The sequence below is a fragment of the Salmo trutta genome, chromosome 12 (genome assembly GCF_901001165.1).
Source record: "Salmo trutta chromosome 12, fSalTru1.1, whole genome shotgun sequence".
Taxonomy (NCBI): domain Eukaryota; kingdom Metazoa; phylum Chordata; class Actinopteri; order Salmoniformes; family Salmonidae; genus Salmo; species Salmo trutta.
Genome location: NC_042968.1, coordinates 75574190 through 75594610, shown reverse-complemented (window position 1 = coordinate 75594610; position 20421 = coordinate 75574190). Strand labels below are relative to the sequence as shown.

The following is a 20421-nucleotide window of genomic DNA, read 5'->3' as shown; positions in this document are numbered from 1 at the left end:
GCACAGCCGCGAGCTGCCCAGTGACACGAGCCTACCAGACGAGCTAAATCACTTCTATGCTCGCTTCGAGGCAAGCAACACTGAGGCATGCATGAGAGCATCAGCTGTTCGGGACGACTGTGTGATCACGCTCTCCATAGCCGACGTGAGTAAGACCTTTAACCTCTTATGGCTAGGGGGCAGTATTTTCACGGCTGGGTAAAAAACGTACCCGATTTAATCTGATTATTAGTCCTGCCCAGAAACTAGAATATGCATATAATTATTAGCTTTGGAGAGAAAACACTCCACAGTTTCTGAAACTGTTTGAATGGTGTCTGTGAGTATAACAGAACTCCTATGGCAGGCAAAAACCTGAGATGCTTCTGTTCAGGAAGTACCCTGTCAGACCTTTTATTTTCTTTATTTGACATCTCTTGCAAAAACTAAGGATCTCTGCTGTTACGTGACACTTCCCACGTCTCCAATGGAGTCTCAGAGCCCGGGAAAAACAGAATTCAAAGCCCTGGCTGAAACAAAGGAGAGCAAAAGCTAAGTGGTCACTCAGTGGACTAAGCCTTACGCTCGCGACCCGCCCCGCCCCCGGCTTTAGGTTTTTCCCTCAGTATACAGACAGGCAGATTCCCGGTCGGAATATTATCGCTTTTCTACGAGATAAATTGCATAAAAATTGGTTTTAAACAGCGGTTGACATGCTTCGAAGTACGGTAATGGAATATTTAGAATTTTTTTGTCACATTCTGCGCCATGCTCGTGGCCGAGATTTAGCGTTGGGATAGTGTCTAGAACGCACGAACAAAACGTCTTGATGGAACATAACGATGGATTATTTGGGACCAAACCTACATTTGTTATTGAAGTTGAAGTCCTGGGACTGCATTCTGACGAAGAACAGGAAAGGTAAGAACATTTTTCTTATAGGAAATGTGATTTTGGTGAAGGCTAAACTGGTTGGGTGTCTAAATAGCTAGCCCGTGATGGCTGGGCTATGTACTTAGATTATTGCAAAATGTGCTTCATCCGAAAAGCTATTTTAAAATCGGACATATCGAGTGCATAGAGGAGTTCTGTATCTATAATTCTTAAAATAATTGTTATGCTTTTTGTGAACGTTTATCGTGAGTAATTTAGTAAAATCACCGGAAGTGTTCGGTGGGAATGCTAGTTCTGAACGTCACATGCTAATGTAAAAAGCTGGTTTTTGATATAAATATGAACTTGATTGAACAGACATGCATGTATTGTATAACATAATGTCCTAGGTGTGTCATCTGATGAAGATCATAAAAGGTTAGTGCTGCATTTAGCTGTGGTTTGGGTTTATGTGACATGATATGCTAGCTTGAAAAATGGGTGTCTGATTATTTCTGGCTGGGTACTCTGCTGACATAATCTAATGTTTTGCTTTCGCTGTAAAGCCTTTTTGAAATCGGACAGTGTGGTTAGATAAAGGAGAGTCTTGTCTTTAAATAGCTGTAAAATAGTCATATGTTTGAAAAGTGGAAGTTTTCGGATTTTAGAGGAGTTTGTATTTCGCGCCCCGCCCATCATTGGATATTGGAGCAGACGATCCGCTAGCGGAACGTGTAGATGTAAGAGGTTAAACAGGTCAACATACACAAGGCTGCGGGGCCAGACAGATTACCAGGACGTGCGCTCTGGGCATGTGCTGAACAACGGCAGGTGTCTTCACTGACATTTTCAACATGTCCCTGATTGAGTCTGTAATACTGACATGTTTCAAGCAGACCACCATAGTCCCTGTGCCCAAGAATACAAAGGCAACCTACCTAAATGACTACAGACCCGTAGCACTCACGTCCATAGCCATGAAGTGCTTTGAAAGACTTAATGGCTCACATCAACACCATTATCACAGAAACCCTAGACCCACTCCAATTTGCATACCGCCCAAACAGATCCACAAATGATGCAATCTCTATTGCACTCCACACTGCCCTTTCCCACCTGGACAAAAAGGAACAATTATGTGAGAACGCTATTCATTGACTACAGATCAGCGTTCAACACCATCGTACCCTCAAAACTCATCACTAAGCTAAGGATCCTGGGACTAAACTCCTCCCTCTGCAACTGGATCCTGGACTTCCTGACGGGCCGCCCCAGGTGGTGAGGGTAAGTAGCAACACATCTGCCACACTGATCCTCAACACTGGAGCCCCCCAGGGGTGCGTGCTCAGTCCCCTGCTGTACTCCCTGTTCACCCACAACTGCATGGCAAGACTCCAACACCATCATTAAGTTTGCTGATGACACAACAGTGGTAGGCCTGATCACTGACAACGAGACAGCCTATAGGGAGGTCAGAGACCTGGCCAGGTGGTGCCAGAATAACAACCTGTCCCTCAACGTAACCAAGACTAAGGAGATGATTGTGGACAACAGGAAAAGGAGGACCGAGCACACCCCATTCTCATCGATGAGGCTGTAGTGGAGCTGGTTGAGAGCTTCAAGTTCCTTGGTGTCCACCTCACCAACAAACTAGAATGGTCCAAACACACCAAGACAGTCGTGAAGAGGGCACGACAAAGCCTATTCCCCCTCAGGAAACGAAAAAGATTTGGCATGGGTCCCGAGATCCTCAAAAGGTTCTACAGCTGCAATATCGAGAGCATCCTGACTGGTTGCATCACTGCCTGGTATGGCAATTAGAGGTCGACCGATTAATCGGAATGGCCGATTAATTAGGGCCGATTTCAAGTTTTCATAACAAATCGGTATTTTTGGACACCGATTTGCTGATTTTTTTATACACCTTTATTTAACTAGGCAAGTCAGGTAAGAACACATTCTTATTTTCAATGACGGCCTAGGAACGGTGGGTTAACTGCCTTGTTCAGGGGCAGAACGACAGATTTTTACCTTGTCAGCTCGGGGATTCGTTTTTGCAACCTTCCGGTTACTAGTCCAACGCTCTAACCACCTGCCTTACATTGCACTCCACAAGGAGCCTGCATGGCAGGCTGACTACCTGTTACGCGAGGGGAGCAAGAAGCCAAACTAAGTTGCTAGCTAGCATTAAACTTCTCATAACAACAATCAATCTTACCATAATCACTGGTTAACTACACATGGTTGATGATATTACTAGTTTATCTAACGTGTCCTGCGTTGCATATAATCGATGCGGTGCCTGTTAATTTCTCATTGAACCACAGCTTACTTCGACAAACGGGTGATGATTTAACAAGTGCATTGCGAAAAAAGCACTGTCGTTGCACCAATGTACCTAACCATAAATATCAATGCCTTTCTTTAAAATCAATACACAAGTATATATTTTTGAACCTGCATATTTAGTTAATATTGCCTGCTAACATGAATTTCTTATAACTAGGGAAATTGTGTCACTTCTCTTGCGTTCCGTGCAATCAGTCAGGGTATATGCAGCAGTATGGGTCGCCTGGCTCATTGCGAACTGTGTGAAGTCCATTTATTCCTAACAAAGGCCGTAATTAATTATGACATAACATTGAAGGTTGTACAATGTAACAGCAATATTTAGACTTAGGGATGCCACCCGTTAGATAAAATACGTAACGGTTCCGTATTTCACTGAAAGAATAAACGTTTTGTTTTCGAAATGATAGTTTCCGGATTCGACCATTTTAATGACCAAAGGCTCGTATTTCTGTGTGTTATAATTAAGTCTATGATTTGATAGAGCAGTCTGAGCGATGGTAGGCACCAGCAGGCTCGTAAGCATTCATTCAAACAGCACTTTCGTGTCTACAAAACATTAGGAACACCTGCTCTTTCCATGACAGACTGACCAGGTGAATCCAGTGAAAGCTATGATCCCTTATTTATGTCACTCATCTACACTTTCAATTAGTGTAGACGAAGGGGACAAGACAGGTCAATGAATGATTTTTAAGCCTTGTGACAATTGTGAAATTGATTGTGTATGTGTGCCGTTCAGAGGGTGGATGGGCAAGACAACATATTTAAGTATCTTTGAACAGGGTATGGTAGTAGGTGCCAGGAGCACCAGTTTGAGTGTGTCAAGAACTGTAACGCTGCAGGGTTGTGTGTATCAACAATGGTCCACCACCGAAATGACATCCAGCCAACTTGACACAACTGTGGGAAGCATTGGAGTAAACATGGGCCAGTATCCCTGTGCAATGCTTTTGACACCTTGAAGAGTCCATGCCCCAAGGGCACAAGGGTGAGACATGCAATATTAGGAAGGTGTTCTTAATGTTTTGTACACTCAGTATAGGTCTCCAGCGGGGACATCGGGTAAACAGCCAGGCCTAGGGCTCTGGGTTGAAAAGAAACAGGTCTAATTAGAGTATCAGGAGGCCAGTCAGCAATACAGACATTACGACCATGATCTGGAGACACTCCCCATCTCCCCCTTACTAATTAGATGCCCCATGCCTCATCTTGGACCACACTTGCTGCTTCTCATGAATACAAGTTCAAAGAGGAGGAGGAGGCCTGGATTAGATCAGAGCCACTTAGTGATTGTGGTCTTTCTCTGAAAGGGCTCTTCCACCTTGCACAAAGGACTGATAGCATTTTACCAGAAAGAAACGACCAGCCTCTGTCATAACACACACGCGCACATGCACGCACACAGAGAGCACGCTTGGATTGTCATGTGGACCGACCATCAAACAGCAGCTGTCCAACTTTGAACATGAAATGATAGACTTTGATCTGAAAGTAGACAGAAGATCTGTCCAGGTTACTGAGTCATACGAGCGACAGAACCCCTCGGTCTGTCGCTCCAACTCACCACACATGCCTTTAGTCAAGTGTCTTCATTCATTATTGACACATCAGTTTTCCAATAAATGAGTCAGAAAAACACAGATGGTTGGAAGGCTGACATTTACAATTTGGACCTCTCATTAATGTTGTATGGCATAGAAGACATATTCCTCTGTCACAGGACACACCTGGGTAGTTGTGTTTTAAGAAAAGTGTATAATGTAAGTGGTAGGTAAGTATTTGCAAGTAGCACTAGCAATCAAATGTATGTGTATATTTGTATTCTGGGCCAATTCCTGCCAAGCCCGACCAGTCAGTTTTTCCACTGCAAATAAATCTATCCAAAGTCAAAATATTTAGCTGTAGTTGGGTTAAAATTGTTGAATAATAATCAAAATTCATCAAATCGGACTCCGTAATCTTGTGTATCCAAATGCAATACGGCCTGTGTCTCTCTGATGGCTCTTGCCAGGTCACTAACCGTTGCATCACCAGGGTAAGGCTATTGTACATGTGTCTATCTTGCACTGTCATGCAATTATTAAGAGACGAGAGACAATGAGCTAATCCTAAACAACTAGTGTTCTCGTATTAACTAATTGAGTCATTTACATTTACATTTTACATTTTAGTAGACTTACAGTAGTGAATGCATACATTTCATACATTTTTTTGTTTTTTTTCCTGTGCTGGCCCCCCGTGGGAATCGAACCCACAACCCTGGTGTTGCAAACACCATGCTCTACCAACTGAGCTACAGGGAAGTAAAAGCATGGATGTAAAGGTGGAACACAAAAGCATGTGTGTGCAAATTTAAATTAGAATTTACCAATACAAAATTATGAATGTAAAGTCAATCAAAGAGTTACTCTGTAAGTGAGGAATGCATTTACTCAATCAACTAATAGGTTTATTAGTCCCGAATGAATTAACACCCAAACAATAGCAGTGTACATAGAATATATAATCGACATTTACTCTGTTTTATTTTGTATCACAATGTCTATCACAATAACACAGTCATGGGGCTTATGCAATAGGAGTGAGAGCAAACAGTATAGGTATTTACCTAAGTGGAGGGCGTGGGGATTTGGATTTTGCCAGCACTGATCTGAGCAGTAGTGGCGTGTATTCATGGATGCCAAGGGAAACCAGGCTTCAACAAAATACTGGCAAAGGAAAAAAATGTATCGTCTCTCTGTTTCCAAATTTTATTTCAATTTGCAATTTCTCCTCACTGGAGAAAGGATCCGAGCAAACGAAACAGCACCCCTTTGTCTCTGTGTGTAGCCCATCTATCTATCGACAGATCTATCTGATGCGGTCTGGTCAAAAAGTTTGACATTTTTGCCGCCCGTAGCATTGAATGCAAGGGAAGCCAGCAGGCATTTGACCTACCCTGATAAAAAAGTATTAAAATAATATTCAATCAGCATTGAGCTAAACTGAGTGAGCTCATATATGAATGGTTCAGGTGTACCCTAAAAAAGTGTCAAGAGAAGCATCACACCAATCACATCAACACATCATCAAGTGCAAAATGTCATTGACAGAAAAAAATTGTTGCATCTCCCTGTGTTGTCCTCCGGTGGCTAGCTAGTTAACTAGCGTTAACATTTTTTTTTTATTTAACTTTTATTTTGACAGGGAAGACATTGAGACCTAGGCCTCTTTTCCAAATGTGACTACACACACAGAGATAAAAATCTTAACCATGGACAGCCAAACCATATTTAGGACTAAATTGTTTTTGGTATCTTTTAGTTGTCACTGTATTAGATTAAGCAGAGGTGATTTGATGAAGTTGAAATGGTGCTGGAATAGTGGAGGCAGCTCCTGTTTGTTTGAGACTTGCAGTAACTCTCCGTGGTTCTAAATCAATAGTTGTTTAGTGGTCCTGAAAATGTCAGAAACATGAACTTGCTTGCCCATGCTGTAGGTCAGGTAACTGTTTGTTACATGCAATATGCTTTGTGGACTTCAGACAGAGGTTGCTCTCCGGCTTTGTGATGAAAGAAAGGTGTGGTTGAATTTATTCTGCCACTTCTTATTGTCTCAGCCTTAGGCCTATATACCAGTGTCAAGGCATATGAACTAACAGGTTATAGAGCAAACAATGCAATTATCAAAACACATAGGTTGTAATATGCCGTTAGCTTCCCCAGTGATTTTACCCACGCACGACTACTGCTGAGCAGCTCACCTGCAGCACATGGGCTAGAGCTAGGCGGGAAGCAGGGACAGAAACCCCCATGGGATTACACTAATACAAAATCAACCAACCCCTGCCCTGACTGATTGACCTACAAGATAAATATGTGCAAGTGACTTGCTGCTATGAAGGCTTTAAGGTTAACACACAGTCCTAGTTTGGGTCAGCATTCGAGGACATAACTCCTAAATAAAGAGGTAGTTTAAGGACTTACCTGGAGATCCTTGGAGTTTGGCTTTCTTTACTGAAATAGAAAGAGAAAACAACTGTTAGAAACAAAGACAATGTTTTTAATAAAACCGAGACAGCAAGTCGTTATACCTGCTCATGATTTACTTCAAGGATATCACACGGACTCTGATAAGGCTGATTGCTGTAGGCTAGCCCTACATTGTGTACAATTAATGTGATCGGGTGTTCACTTCATGTCCCTTCGTTGTCCCCCTAAAAGGTCACAGTCAGACCCAGGATATCCGTCATGCTGAGAGTGTAACCGGATCAGTGAATCACGGACCAGAAAGAAGTCACACGGACACCAATCAGCCACGTGTTATCAACCACAACGACAGAAAAACAAGGGCACATGACATTTGTCGGTGAGGTCCAACAGATTCATTGATACGCAGACCGACAGATGGGGCACATGTTGATGAAGCATAGAGTAGGAATGTGTTAGACGTGGCCAGACGTGTCTGAGTGAGCATCAGCATCACAATATTCTCTCAACCTAGCAGCAGAAAACACCAGCCTCTCACATTTTTGAGAAGCACCAAATACTAACAAAAAAAAGTGGCATGGGGGATAGAATCCACCACGTTTACATGCGCACAGTATTCCAGATAAGGTCTGATACAGAATAAGCTGTTCACATGCAACTTCTAAATCCCGCTCACGAATAGCCCTGTATCCATGAATACACCGAATACTCCTAATTGAAGTTCATATGGGTTAAATGGAATAGTAACTGAAGTCAGTACACTGACTGTAGGCCTATAACTTCTCATATGTAGCATAATATTAACTCCTGCGGAATTATGCATTTCTTGCAGTAAAATGATACAACAAGTGTGTGTAATGTGTCATCTTTAACACTTATGCAAGAAGACAGTATTTCAACCACATAAAATATGCACCCAAGACAAACTGTAGTCTATTCATAAACATTCATTCTAAACCATTAATTCAGAAGTTATGACAGAAGAGAAGCTGCATGTACGGTCCCACGGGGGACCAGTATGAAATGTATGCAATGTATGCATTCACTACTGTAAGTCGCTCTGGATAAGAGCGTCTGCTAAATGACTAAAATGTAAATGTAAAATGTATAGCGTATTCGGAAAGTATTCAGACCCCTTGACTTTATCCACATTGTTACGTTACAGCCTCATTGTAAAATTGATTAAATAAATAATTTCCCTAATCAATCTACACACAATGGCCCATGATGAAAAAGCAAAAACAGGTTATGAAATGTATGAACATTTATTAAAAATTAAAAACAGAAATACCTTATTTACATAAAGTATTCACTCCCTTTGCTATGAGACTCGAAATTGAGCTCAGGTGCATCCTGTTTCCAACTTGATATAAGTCCATCTGTCATAAATTTAATTGATTGGACATGTTTTGGAAAGGCACACACCTGTCTATATAAAGGTCCCACAGTTGACAGTGCATGTCAGAGGAAAAACCAAGCCATGAGGTTGATGGAATTGTCCTTAGAGCAACGAGACAGGATTGAGTCGAGGCACAGATCTGGGGAAGGGTACCAAAATATGTCTGCAGCATTGAAGGTCGCCAAGAACACAGTGGCCTCCATCATTCTTAAATGGAAAAAGTTTGTAACCACCAAGACTCTTCCAAGAACTGGCCGGCCGCCCGGCTAAACTGGGCAATAGGGGGAGAAGGGCCTTGGTCAGGGAGGTGACCAAGAACCCGATGGTCACTCTGACAGAGCTCCAGAGTTCCTCTGTGGAAATGGGAGAACCTTCCAGAAGGACAACAATCTCTGCAGCACTCTACCAATCAGGTATTTTTTTATTTAACTAGGCAAGTATGGCCTTTATTGGTGGAGTGGCCAGACGGAAGCCACTCCTCAGTAAAAGGTACATTACAGCCCGCTTGGAGTTTGCCAAAAGGTGCCTAAATGACTCTTAGACCATGAAAAACAAGATTCTCTGGTCTGATGAAACCAAGATTGAACTCTTTGGCCTGAATGCCAAGCATCACGTCTGGAGGAAACCTACAGCAAAGTACAGAGAGATCCTTGATGAAAACCTCAGGATCTCAGACTGGGGCGAAGGTTTGTATTTGCTATGGATCCCCATCAGCTGCTGCCAAATCGGGATCTTCCTAAGGTCCGACAAAGTTAAGGTAGTGACAAATATATTGTACGTTACAAAAAAAAATTGTATAACAGATTTCACAACACACCAAGTGTGTGCCCTCAGGCTCCTCTCCACATATCTACAACAAAAAATCCATGTGTACGTGTGTGTATATGCATGTGTCTGCACCTATGTTTATATTGCTTCACAATCCCCACTGTTCCATAAGGTGTATTTTTATCTTTTTTAAATCTGATTCTACTGCTTGCATCCATTTCCTGATGTGGAATAGAGTTCCACGTAGTCATGGCTCTATGTAGCACTGTGTGCCTCCCATAGTCTGTTCTGGACTTGGGGACTGTGAAGGGACCTCTGGTGGCATGTCTTGTGGGGAATGCATGGGTATGTGAGCTGTGTGCTAGTTGTTTAAACAGACACATCGGTGCTTTCAACATGTCTGTACCTCTCACAAATACAACTAGTGATGAAGTCAATCTCTCCTCCACCTTGAGCCAGGAGAGATTGACATACATAATGTTTTCACTCTGTGTACATCCAAGGGCCAGTCGTGTTTCCCTGTTCTGAGCCAATTGCAATTTTCCCTCTGTGGCACCACACAACTGAAGAGTAGCCCAGGTGCGACAAAACTAGAGCCTGTAGGACCTGCCTTGTTGATAGGGATGTTAAGGTAGAGCAACACTTTATTATGGACAGACTTCTCCCCATCTTAGCTTCTGTTGTATCATTATGTTTTGACCATGACAGTTTACAAATCAAGGGTTAATCCAAGCAGTTTAGTTACCTCAACTTGCTCAATTTCCACATGATTTATTACAATATTTAGTTGAGGTTTAGTGAATGATTTGTCCAAAACACAATGCTTTTAGTTTTTGAAATATTTAGGACTAACTTATTCCTTGCCACCCATTCTGAAACTAACTGCAGCTCTTTGTTAAGTGTTGCAGTCAGTTCAGTTGATGTAGTAGCTGACGTGTATAGTGTTGAGTCATCCGCATATATACAATGGCTTTACTCAATGTCATTAGTAAAGACTGAAAAAAGTAAGGGGCCTAGACAGCTGCCCTGGGGAATTCCTGATTCTACCTGGATTATGTTGGAGAGGTTCCCATTAAAGAACACCCTCTGTGTTCTGTTAGACAGTTAACGCTTTACCTACAATATAGCAGGAGGTGTAAAGCCATCACACACGTTTTTCCAGCAGCAGACTATGATCGATAATGTAAAAAGCCACACTGAAGTCCAACAAAAAAGCTCCCAATCTTTTTATCATCAATTTCTCTCAGCCAATCATCAGTCATTTGTGTAAGTGCTGTGCTTGTTGAATGTCCTTCCCTAGAAGCGTGCTGAACGTCTGTGTCAATTTGTTTACTGTAAAATAGCATTGTATCTGGGCAACAAAAAAAATCCAAAACATTTCTAAGGGTTGGTAACAGGCTGATTGGTCAGCTATTTGAGCCAGTAAATGGGGCTTTACTATTCTTAGGTAGCGGAATGACTTTTGCTTCCCTCCAGGCCTGAGGGAACACACTTTCTAGTAGGTTTAAATTGAAGATATAGCAAATAAGAGTGACAATAACGTCCACTTTTATCCTCAGTAATTTTCATACAAGTTGTTTGACACCGGTGGCTTATCATTGTTGATAGACAATTTTCTAACCTCTTCCACACTGACTTTACGGAATTCAAAATTACAATTGTCTTTTATAACTTGGTCAGAAATAATTGGATGTGTAGTGACAGTGTTTGTAGCTGGCATGTCATGCCTGAGTTTGCTAATTTTGCCAATTAAAAAAAATAATTAAAGTAGTTTGCAATATCAGTCGGTTTTGTGATGAATGAGCCATCGGATTCAAAAAATGATGGGTTGAGTCGACCTTTTTTGTGTTAGGCCTGGCCTTTGGAACTTTGGTTTTCCTAGGTATGGCTACTATATTGTGATCACTACCTCCGATGGATCTGGATACTACTTTCAAGCAATTTCTGCAGCATCAGTAAAAATGTGATCAATACATGTTGATGATTTCATTCCTGTTCAGTTTGTAACTACCCTGGTAGGTTGACTGATAACCTGAACCAGGTTGCAGGCACTGGTTACAATTTGAAGCTTTTTCTTGAGTGGGAAGCTTGATGAAAACCAGTCAATATTTATATCACCCAGTAAATAAATAAATAAATAAATAAATAAATAAATAAATATCTCTGTTGATATCACATACATTATCAAGCATTTACATTTTAGTCATTTAGCAGACGCTCTTATCCAGAGCGACTTACAGTAGTGAATGCATACATTGTTCTTTTTTTTCTCTCCGTACTGGTCCCCGTGGGAATCGAACCCACAACCCTGGCGTTGAAAACATGCTCTACCAACTGAGCCACACGGGATCATTTCACACGTTATCCAGATACTGACTGTTAACACTTGGTGGTCTATAGCAGCTTCCCACAAGAATGGGCTTTAGGTGAGGCAGATGAACCTGTAGCCATATTACTTCAACAGTATTTAACATGAGATCCTCTAATCTTTACAGGATTATGGTTCTGAATATAAAAACAGCAACACCACCACTGGTATTTCTGTCTTTTCTGTAAATGTTATAACCTTGTATTGCTACCACTGAATCAAAAGGTACTCTCTGAGTTTGAGATATTCATATTCTGACCATCATCTGTTACCAGCAAGTTATTCATTTTCATAAACCTAGTTTCTTAAGCTACATATGTTAACGTGGGCTATTTTGAGCACTTTTCTGGGATGCTTGCTTGTTTTCATTACTTTACTGAGAAGCTTAGCAGAAGTAGATATTCTCATGTTCTTTGTTAGTGCAGGGTGAGCTGCACACAGTGGACTTCCTACTCGGGCACACCGCCTCAGTGCTAAAAGCATAAATCTGGTTCATAGGCACATGATAGCTGCATACAATAGCTGTAGGGCCAGCAGAGGCATTCAGGGCAGTTAGAGCGACACACATTAGGTTACTTATATTGTGTCTACCAATGCCCCTGGTATAATGTACATTTGCTGAATCATTACGATGACTCAGCGACACAATGGTAGGGATTAACTGAGCTGGGCTTGGGTCATTGTTCACCTTCCAACAGGACAACAACCCTAAGCACAAAGCCAAGATAACGCAGGAGTGGCTTCGGGACAAGTCTCAATGTCCTTGATTGGCCCAGCCAGAGCCCGGACTTGACCCCGATTGAACATCTCTGGAGACCTGAAAATAGCTGTGCAGCGATGCTCCCCATCCAACCTGACAGACCTTGAGAGGATCTGCAGAAAAGAAATGGGGAAACTCCCCAATACAGGTGTGTTGAGTTTGTAGCGTCATACCCAAGAAGACTCGAGGATGTAATCGCTGCCAAAGAGGCTTTAACAAAGTACTGAGTAAAGGGTTTGAATAGAAATGCCAATGAAATTTTATTTAAGTTTTTGGTTTTTAATAAATTAGCAAACATTTACAAAAACCTGTTTTTGCTTTGTCATTATGGAATATTGTGTGTAGATTGATGAGGGGGTAAAACTACTTTATCCATTTTAGAATAAGTTGTAATTTAGCAAAATGTGGAAAAAGTCAAGGGGTATGAATACTTTCCGAATGAACTGTATCTAACTATAGTTGACAAATGGCCTACCAAATGTCCAAAATTATAAGCAGAAACTTGTTTAAATTCAGGGTAAAATTAGCCAGTAGACTATACAGTGAGGGAAAAAAGTATTTGATCCCCTGCTGATTTTGTACGTTTGCCCACTTACAAAGAAATGATCAGTCTATCATTTTAATGGTAGGTTTATTTGAACAGTGAGAGACAGAATAACCAAAACAATCCAGAAAAACATGTCAAAAATGTTATAAAATGATTTGCATTTTAAAAAGGGAAATAAGTATTTGACTCCTCTGCAAAACATGACTTAGTACTTGGTGGCAAAACCCTTGTTGGCAATAACAGAGGTCAGACGTTTCTTGTAGGTTGTAGTTGGCCACCAGGCACACATCTCAGGAGGGATTTTGTCCCACTCCTCTTTGCAGATCATACCCAAGTCATGAAGGTTTCGAGGCTGACGTTTGGCAACTCGAACCTTCAGCTCCCTCCACAGATTTTCTATGGGATTAAGGTCTAGGCCACTCCAGGACCTTAAAGTGCTTCTTCTTGAGCCACTCCTTTGTTGCCTTGGCCATGTGTTTTGGGTCATTGTCATGCTGGAATACCCATCCACGACCCATTTTCAATGCCCTGGCTGAGGGAAGGAGGTTCTCCCCCAAGATTTGACGGTACATGGCCCCGTCCATCGTCCCTTTGATGCGGTGAAGTTGTCCTGTCCCCTTAGCAGAAAAACACCCCAAAAGCATAATTTTCCCACCTCCATGTTTGACGGTGGGGATGGTGTTCTTGGGGTCATAGGCATCATTCCTCCTCCTCCAAACACGGCAAGTTGAGTTGATGCCAAAGAGCTTCATTTTGGTCTCATCTGACCACAACACTTTCACCAGTTGTCCTCTGAGTCATTCAGATGTTCATTGGCAAACTTCAGACGTGCATGTATATGTGCTTTCTTGAGCAGGGGGACCTTGCGGGCGTTGCAGGATTTCAGTTCTTCACGGCGTAGTGTGTTACCAATTGCTTTCTTGGTGACTATGGTCCCAGCTGCCTTGAGATCATTGACAAGATCCTCCCGTGTAGTTCTGGGCTGATTCCTCACCGTTCTCATGATCATTGCAACTCCACGAGGTGAGATCTTGCATGGAGCCCCAGTCCGAGGGAGATTGACAGTTCTTTTGTGTTTCTTCCATTTCCGAATAATCGCACCAACTGTTGTCACCTTCTCACCAAGCTGCTTGGCAATGGTCTTGTAGCCCATTCCAGCCTTGTGTAGGTCTACAATCTTGTCCCTGACATCCTTGGAGAGCTCTTTGGTCTTGGCCATGGTGGAGAGTTTAGAATCTGATTGATTGATTGCTTAATTCTGTCGACAGGTGTCTTTTATACAGGTAACAAGCTTAGATTAGGAGCACTCCCTTTAAGAGTGTGCTCCTAATCTCAGCTCGTTACCTGTATAAAAGACACCTGGGAGCCAGAAATCTTTCTGATTGAGAGGGGGTCAAATACTTATTTCCCTCATTAAAATGCGAATCATTTTATAACATTTTTGACATGCGTATTTCTGGATGATTTTTTTGTTGTTATTCTGTCTCTCACTGTTCAAATAAAGCTACCATTAAAATTAGACTTATCATTTCTTTGTCAGTGGGCAAACGTACAAAATCAGCAGGGGATCAAATACATTTTTCCCCTCACTGTCCAGCAGAAAGTATCAGCTAAATAAATTATGGAATTACGGTGGATCGAACTGCATAGGTACTTTTTGAAGTGATTTGTTTGACAAACAGATTAAATCTTCACACAACATCCATGATATGCAAAACTAAGCCAGCCCAGACCGCAAAAAACAGCAGTAAAGGGGATAAAAGATTTACATGCCTCAGTATCCCGTCTGATCAGCATAGCCCAGGCATCTTATCCGGGTTTCTCATAAATAAAAATGTATTATTAGTTCTTCTGATTGAGAAGGGCATGGCCAAAAACATTCATGTGTCTAAAACTAGAGGTCAACCAATTATGATTTTTCAACGCCGATACCGATAATTGTAGGACCCAAAAAAGCCGATACCGATAATTGTAGGACCCAAAAAAGCCGATACCGATTAATCGGCCGATAATTATTAGTATTATTTTTTTGTTGTAATAATGACAATTACAACAATACTGAATGAACACTTGTTAACTTAATATAATACATCAAAATCAATTTAGCCTCAAATAAATAATGAAACATGTTCAATTTGGTTTAAATAATGCAAAACAAAGTGTTGGAGAAGAAAGTAAAAGTGCATTATGTGCCATGTAAGAAAGCTAATGTTTAAGTGTCTTGCTCAGAACATGGGAACATATGAAAGCTAGTGGTTCCTTTTAACATGAGTCTTCAATATTCCCAGGTAAGAAGTTTTAGGTTGTAGTTATTATAGGAATTATAGGACTATTTCTCTCTATACGATTTGTATTTCATATACCTTTGACTATTGGATGTTCTTATAGGCACTGTAGTATTGCCAGTGTAACAGTATAGCTTCCGTCCCTCTCCTCGCTCCTACCTGGGCTCAAACCAGGAACACATCGACAACAGCCACCCTCGAAGCAGCGTTACCCATGCAGAGGAAGGGAAACAACTACTAGTCTCAGAGCGAGTGAAGTTTGAAACGCTATTAGCGTGCACCCGCTAACTAGCTAGCCATTTCACATCGGTTACACCAGCCTCATCTTGGGAGTTGATAGGCTTGAAGGGGTGGAACGTTCCAACAGGAATCTGTTCCAAAAAACGTAAAGTAAAAGGTTGCCAACCAACAACGCATACAAAGTAGCAACGCATACAAACCTAGCTAACTAGCTGCCGAATAGGCTTCAACTCACCACGTAGCTTATTCTTAATGTTTGTCCATAGGCAAACAGACATGTGAGGACAGACATTTTTCAGAATAAACGTGATGAGTGAAAAATGCAATGAAATAGACCACTCCCTACCCGGTATCTTATTCTGCCGCTATACAACTTTGTATGCATTGTTTTTTGGAAACCTTGTTATTTACGAAGTTTTTGGAATAGATTACTGTTGGAACGTTCCACAAATTATACCCACCCAGGTTGAAGTCATAAACAGCGCAATGCTTGAAGCACAGTGAAGGGCTGTTTGAATGAATGCTTTTACGAGCCTGCTGCTGCCTACCACCTTAATTATAATATAATAAAACACACAGAAATACGAGCCTTGGGTCATTAATATGGTCGAATCTGGAAACTATCATCTCGAAAACAAAACGTTTTTCCTTTCAGTGAAATACGGAACCGTTCCGTATTTTATCTAACGGGTGGCTAAGTCTAAATATTTCTGTTAGGCATTGATGTTTATGGTTAGGTACATTGGTGCAACGACAGTACTTTTTCGCAGATGCGCTTGTTAAGTCAACACCCGTTTGTTGAAGTAGGCTTTGATTCAATGAAAATTAACAAGCACCGCATCGATTATATGCAGCGCAGGACACGTTAGATAAACTAGTAATATCATCAACCATGTGTAGTTAACTAGTGATTATGTTAAGATTGATAGTTTTTTTATAAGTCTAATGCTAGCTAGCAACTTACCTTTGCTTCTTGCTGCCCTCGCATGCCAGGTCAGCCTGTTAATCCTTGTGGAGTGCAATGTAAGGCAGGTGGTTAGAGCGTTGGACTGGTAAACGAAGGTTGCAAAAACGAATCCCCCCTGAACAAGGCAGTTAACCCCTGTTTCTAGGCCGTCATTGTAAATAAGAATGTGTTCTTAATCTGACTTGCCTAGTTAAATAAAGGTGTAAAAAACAAACAATTAAATCGGTGGCCAAAAATACAGATTACCGATTGTTATGAAAACTTGAAATCGGCCCTAATTAATCGGCCATTCCGATTAAAATCGGTCGACCTCTAGTCTAAACTTAAGAAACAATGTTTCAATACACCATTAAACATCAGAAAAAGGAGTTGAAAAACATCTCACATGGTTATCAGGTTTTTGATGGAAATGTTCAGATGTTTCAAAACAATTCAGCACTAGTCTGTGACAGACCACACTTTAATATTGACCAATGTGCTGTAACCTTTGAGACTGAAATCCCTTAATACACAACCCACTTCCATACCGACCCAGCCCACCCAGATAAGCTATATGCTTACCCATAGGGCGGCGCACAATTGGCCCAGCGTCGTCCGGGTTAGGGGAGGGTTTGGCCGTCATTGTAAATAAGAATTTGTTCTTAACCGGCTTATTTATTTATTTAATATATATATATATTTATTTTATATAATATAATATAATATAATATTATATATATATATATATATAATATGCTCTCTGGTACTGGATCCATGGATTCCATCCTTTGCCAAGACGAAACCCTGATAGAGTGGAATATGGAGCACATCCGTACATAACCTCTACCCATCATTCCAGTGTAAAGTGTGTGAAGTACAAGTCAATGGTGAAAAGGTAGTCATCAGTTGAAGGTAGGATTAAACAAAGGTATCACAAAGCAGATACCATAACATACCACAATTGGCTATGAAATGAAGGTTAGCCTACCAGATATAAAAATAAAAAAATAAATGCTTTCTATAACGATACATTCTCCTTTTATCTACAATGTGGAAAACAAGAGCAGAAAAACAACCTCTAGTGCACTCTGGTGTATTTTTAGACATGGCAGACTTCAGACATTTCTTTTATCTATATAATAACAATTATGGGATTGAAAGATGGATTAGAGGGGATTCATTGTGAATGCTGCTCCGGCCTTATGTACAGCCAAATAAACGACTGGGCCGGGATGGCAGATGAACAGGATTGGGTGGAGGTGAGTGACAGAAGCTGACATTACATGATTTTAATATCAGCACGTGCAGCTCTTCCCCCTCGCTCTCTGTAAACAGCTAGAATAACACGCAGCCCAAGTGAGTCTGGCTCTATTTATTTACCCATCTTAGTTTGCCACGTTGCTGGTGGTGAGATTAAGTTGCTATTGGCTAAGAGACAAAAGAGAGGAGAGAGAGAGAGAGGAATTCTTTCTAAATACAAGATGCAACTGCCATCTTCCATTCTCTACACAAGGGGTTCCCAACCTGGGAGACGCTGAGCTATGACCTAAGTTCCAAGAGTCAAAGAAATTGGACTTGGTAAGTAGTTTTATACAATGAAACACTGCTATATACAGGGGGTACCAGTACAAGATTAATGTGAAGGGGTATAAGGTTTTTGAGGTAGATATGTACATGAAGGCAAGGTAAAGTGACTAGGTATCAGGAGAGATAAGCGTAAAATAAAGAACAGAGTGCGAGGGTATGGGTGTGTGCTTGTGTTGTGTCGGTATGCGTGTGTGTTAGGTTTGTGTGCGTACGTATGTAGCAGTCATGGCTCCTCAGAGGAGGAAGGGAAGGACCATCCTCCTCAGTGAATTTCATAAAAATAAAAATGGTAAAACATTGAAAAAGTTATCCTTTTTAGATAAAACTATACTAAATATATTCACGTCACCAAATAATTAATTAAAACACACTGTTTTCCAATGAAGGTCTACAGTAACCTCAACAGCACTCTGTAAGGTAGCACCATTGTGTAGCCGGAGGAAAGCTGGCTTCCGTCCTCCTCTTGGTACATTGACTTCAATACAAAACCTAGGAGGCTCTTGGTGCTCACCCCCTCCATAAATTTACACAGTAATTATGAAGGCTTCCGGAGGACATCCTCCAACTTATCAGAGCTATTGCAGCATGAACTGACATGTTGTCCACCCTATCAAAGGATCAGAGAATGAGTCTAGTACTGAAAGCATAAGCTACAGCTAGCTAGGACTGCAGTGCATAAAATGTGGTGAGTAGTTGACTCAGACAGAAAGACAATAGTTTAAAATGCACACATTTAAAAATGATAAGCTACTTATCCTTGTAACTATACTGAACATTTATTAAATGTTTTAATCCCAGCCCCCGTCCCCGCAGGAGGTCTTTTGCCATTTGGTAGGCCGCCATTTTAAATAAGAATGTTCTTACTTAACTGACTTGCCTAGTTAAATAAAGGTTAAATAAAAAGAAATAAAAAAACTAAAATATTAACACAACATGCAACAATTTCAAAGATTTTACTGAGTTACAGATCAAAAGGAAATCAGTGAATTTAAATAAATGAGGCCCTAATCTATGGATTTCACATGACTGGGCAGGGGTGCTGCCAGTGGGGGGGTGGGGGGGGGGGCATAGGCCCACCCACTGGGCAGCAAGGCTCACCCACTGGGGAGCAAGGCCCAGCCAATCAGAATTAGTTTTTCCCCACAAAAGGGCTTTGTTACAGAGAGAAATACTCCTCAGCACCAGAAATAAGCTTTGTGTGCGTATGGAACATTTCTGCCAAGAGTGTCCAAAGCTGTCATCAAGGCAAAGCGTGGCTACTTTGAAGAATCTAAAGTATATTTTGATTTATTTAACAATTTTTGGTTACTACATGATTCCATACGTGTTATTTCATAGTTTGGATGTCTTCACTATTATTCTACAATGTAGAAAATAGTAAAAATAAAGAAAAACCCTTGAATGAGTAAGTGTGTCCAAACTTTTGACTGGTATTGTAAGTGTTTCCAGAGAGGCTCTTCTAGGCCACCAGACTGTGACTCTGGCCTGTGAGTTGGCACGATGGCATGATATCCCAATCAAGCTGATGCCTAGTAAGCAGAGGAAAACAGAGCAGAGAGCCATAAAGCGAGGGGCCATTATGATGGAAACTGATGCTCATCTCTCCTCTGCTCAGACCCCCATCTTTGTGGAAGCGGCTGTGTGAAGCCATCAGTGTTTGGCCAGGGGCAGTTTCCCCATCAACTTACTGTTTTCTAATCTGCTCTACGGTGTGCTCAGCTGATGTCTAGCCATATCGGTTTCTTTACTAAATAAGCTGACAAGAGTGACATATTTGATATTGGCAACAACAAAATAACACTAAGCAGTAAAAGTTATAATAATTTAAGCCAGGGAGTATTAGTTTTAGTAGATTAAAAACACAGCAGAGCAAATAAATTATGGGATAGAAAAAAGGTAACAGCAGTTCCACTAACAATACTACATACCAACTATATTGTTTATTACATCCCCTCAAACTTTAACTTATGTTTGGGAGTTGCCAGCAGCCCAGCACGAGACGCATTTTAATATTGACTGGCTTGAGACTGTTACTTAACTCAGAGAATTAGTACTGGTTACCCTTAAAATTGGCACTCCAGTCTCCTTTTCACCTCATTGTTAGATATTACTGCACTGTCGGAGCTAGAAGCATAAGCATTTCACTACACCCGCAATAACATCTGTTAAACACGCGTATGTGACCAATACATTTGATTTGATAACACCTGGTTTACTTAACAAAAGGCACATCTCAATAGGTGGTCCAGGTAAGTCATGACATAGCACAAGTGTGCTCATCTATTGTCCCTCAAGCAAGGGGGAGGACGATGACATCACAGATTCCCATCAGACCATCTCCTTGAAGTT

The 20421-nt window shown here is 41.2% G+C and overlaps 1 protein-coding gene across 2 annotated transcripts in view; it reads right to left on the bottom strand.

Moving 5' to 3' along the window:
- LOC115204161 (protein unc-13 homolog B-like) overlaps window positions 1-20421 on the bottom strand; it is a 123090-nt gene that overhangs the window by 94984 nt on the left and 7685 nt on the right. The window contains exons 1-3 of one of the 2 annotated variants that reach the window (XM_029769525.1): window positions 16892-16973; window positions 16504-16547; window positions 7170-7199 (exon numbers count right to left, since the gene is read on the bottom strand). In XM_029769525.1, the coding sequence (XP_029625385.1) occupies window positions 7170-7199; window positions 16504-16547; window positions 16892-16893 (76 nt within the window). In that variant the 5' untranslated portion in view covers window positions 16894-16973. Of the gene's footprint in view, window positions 1-7169; window positions 7200-16503; window positions 16548-16891; window positions 16974-20421 lie in introns of those variants that run through there. The other variant, XM_029769526.1, reaches the window with a different exon arrangement.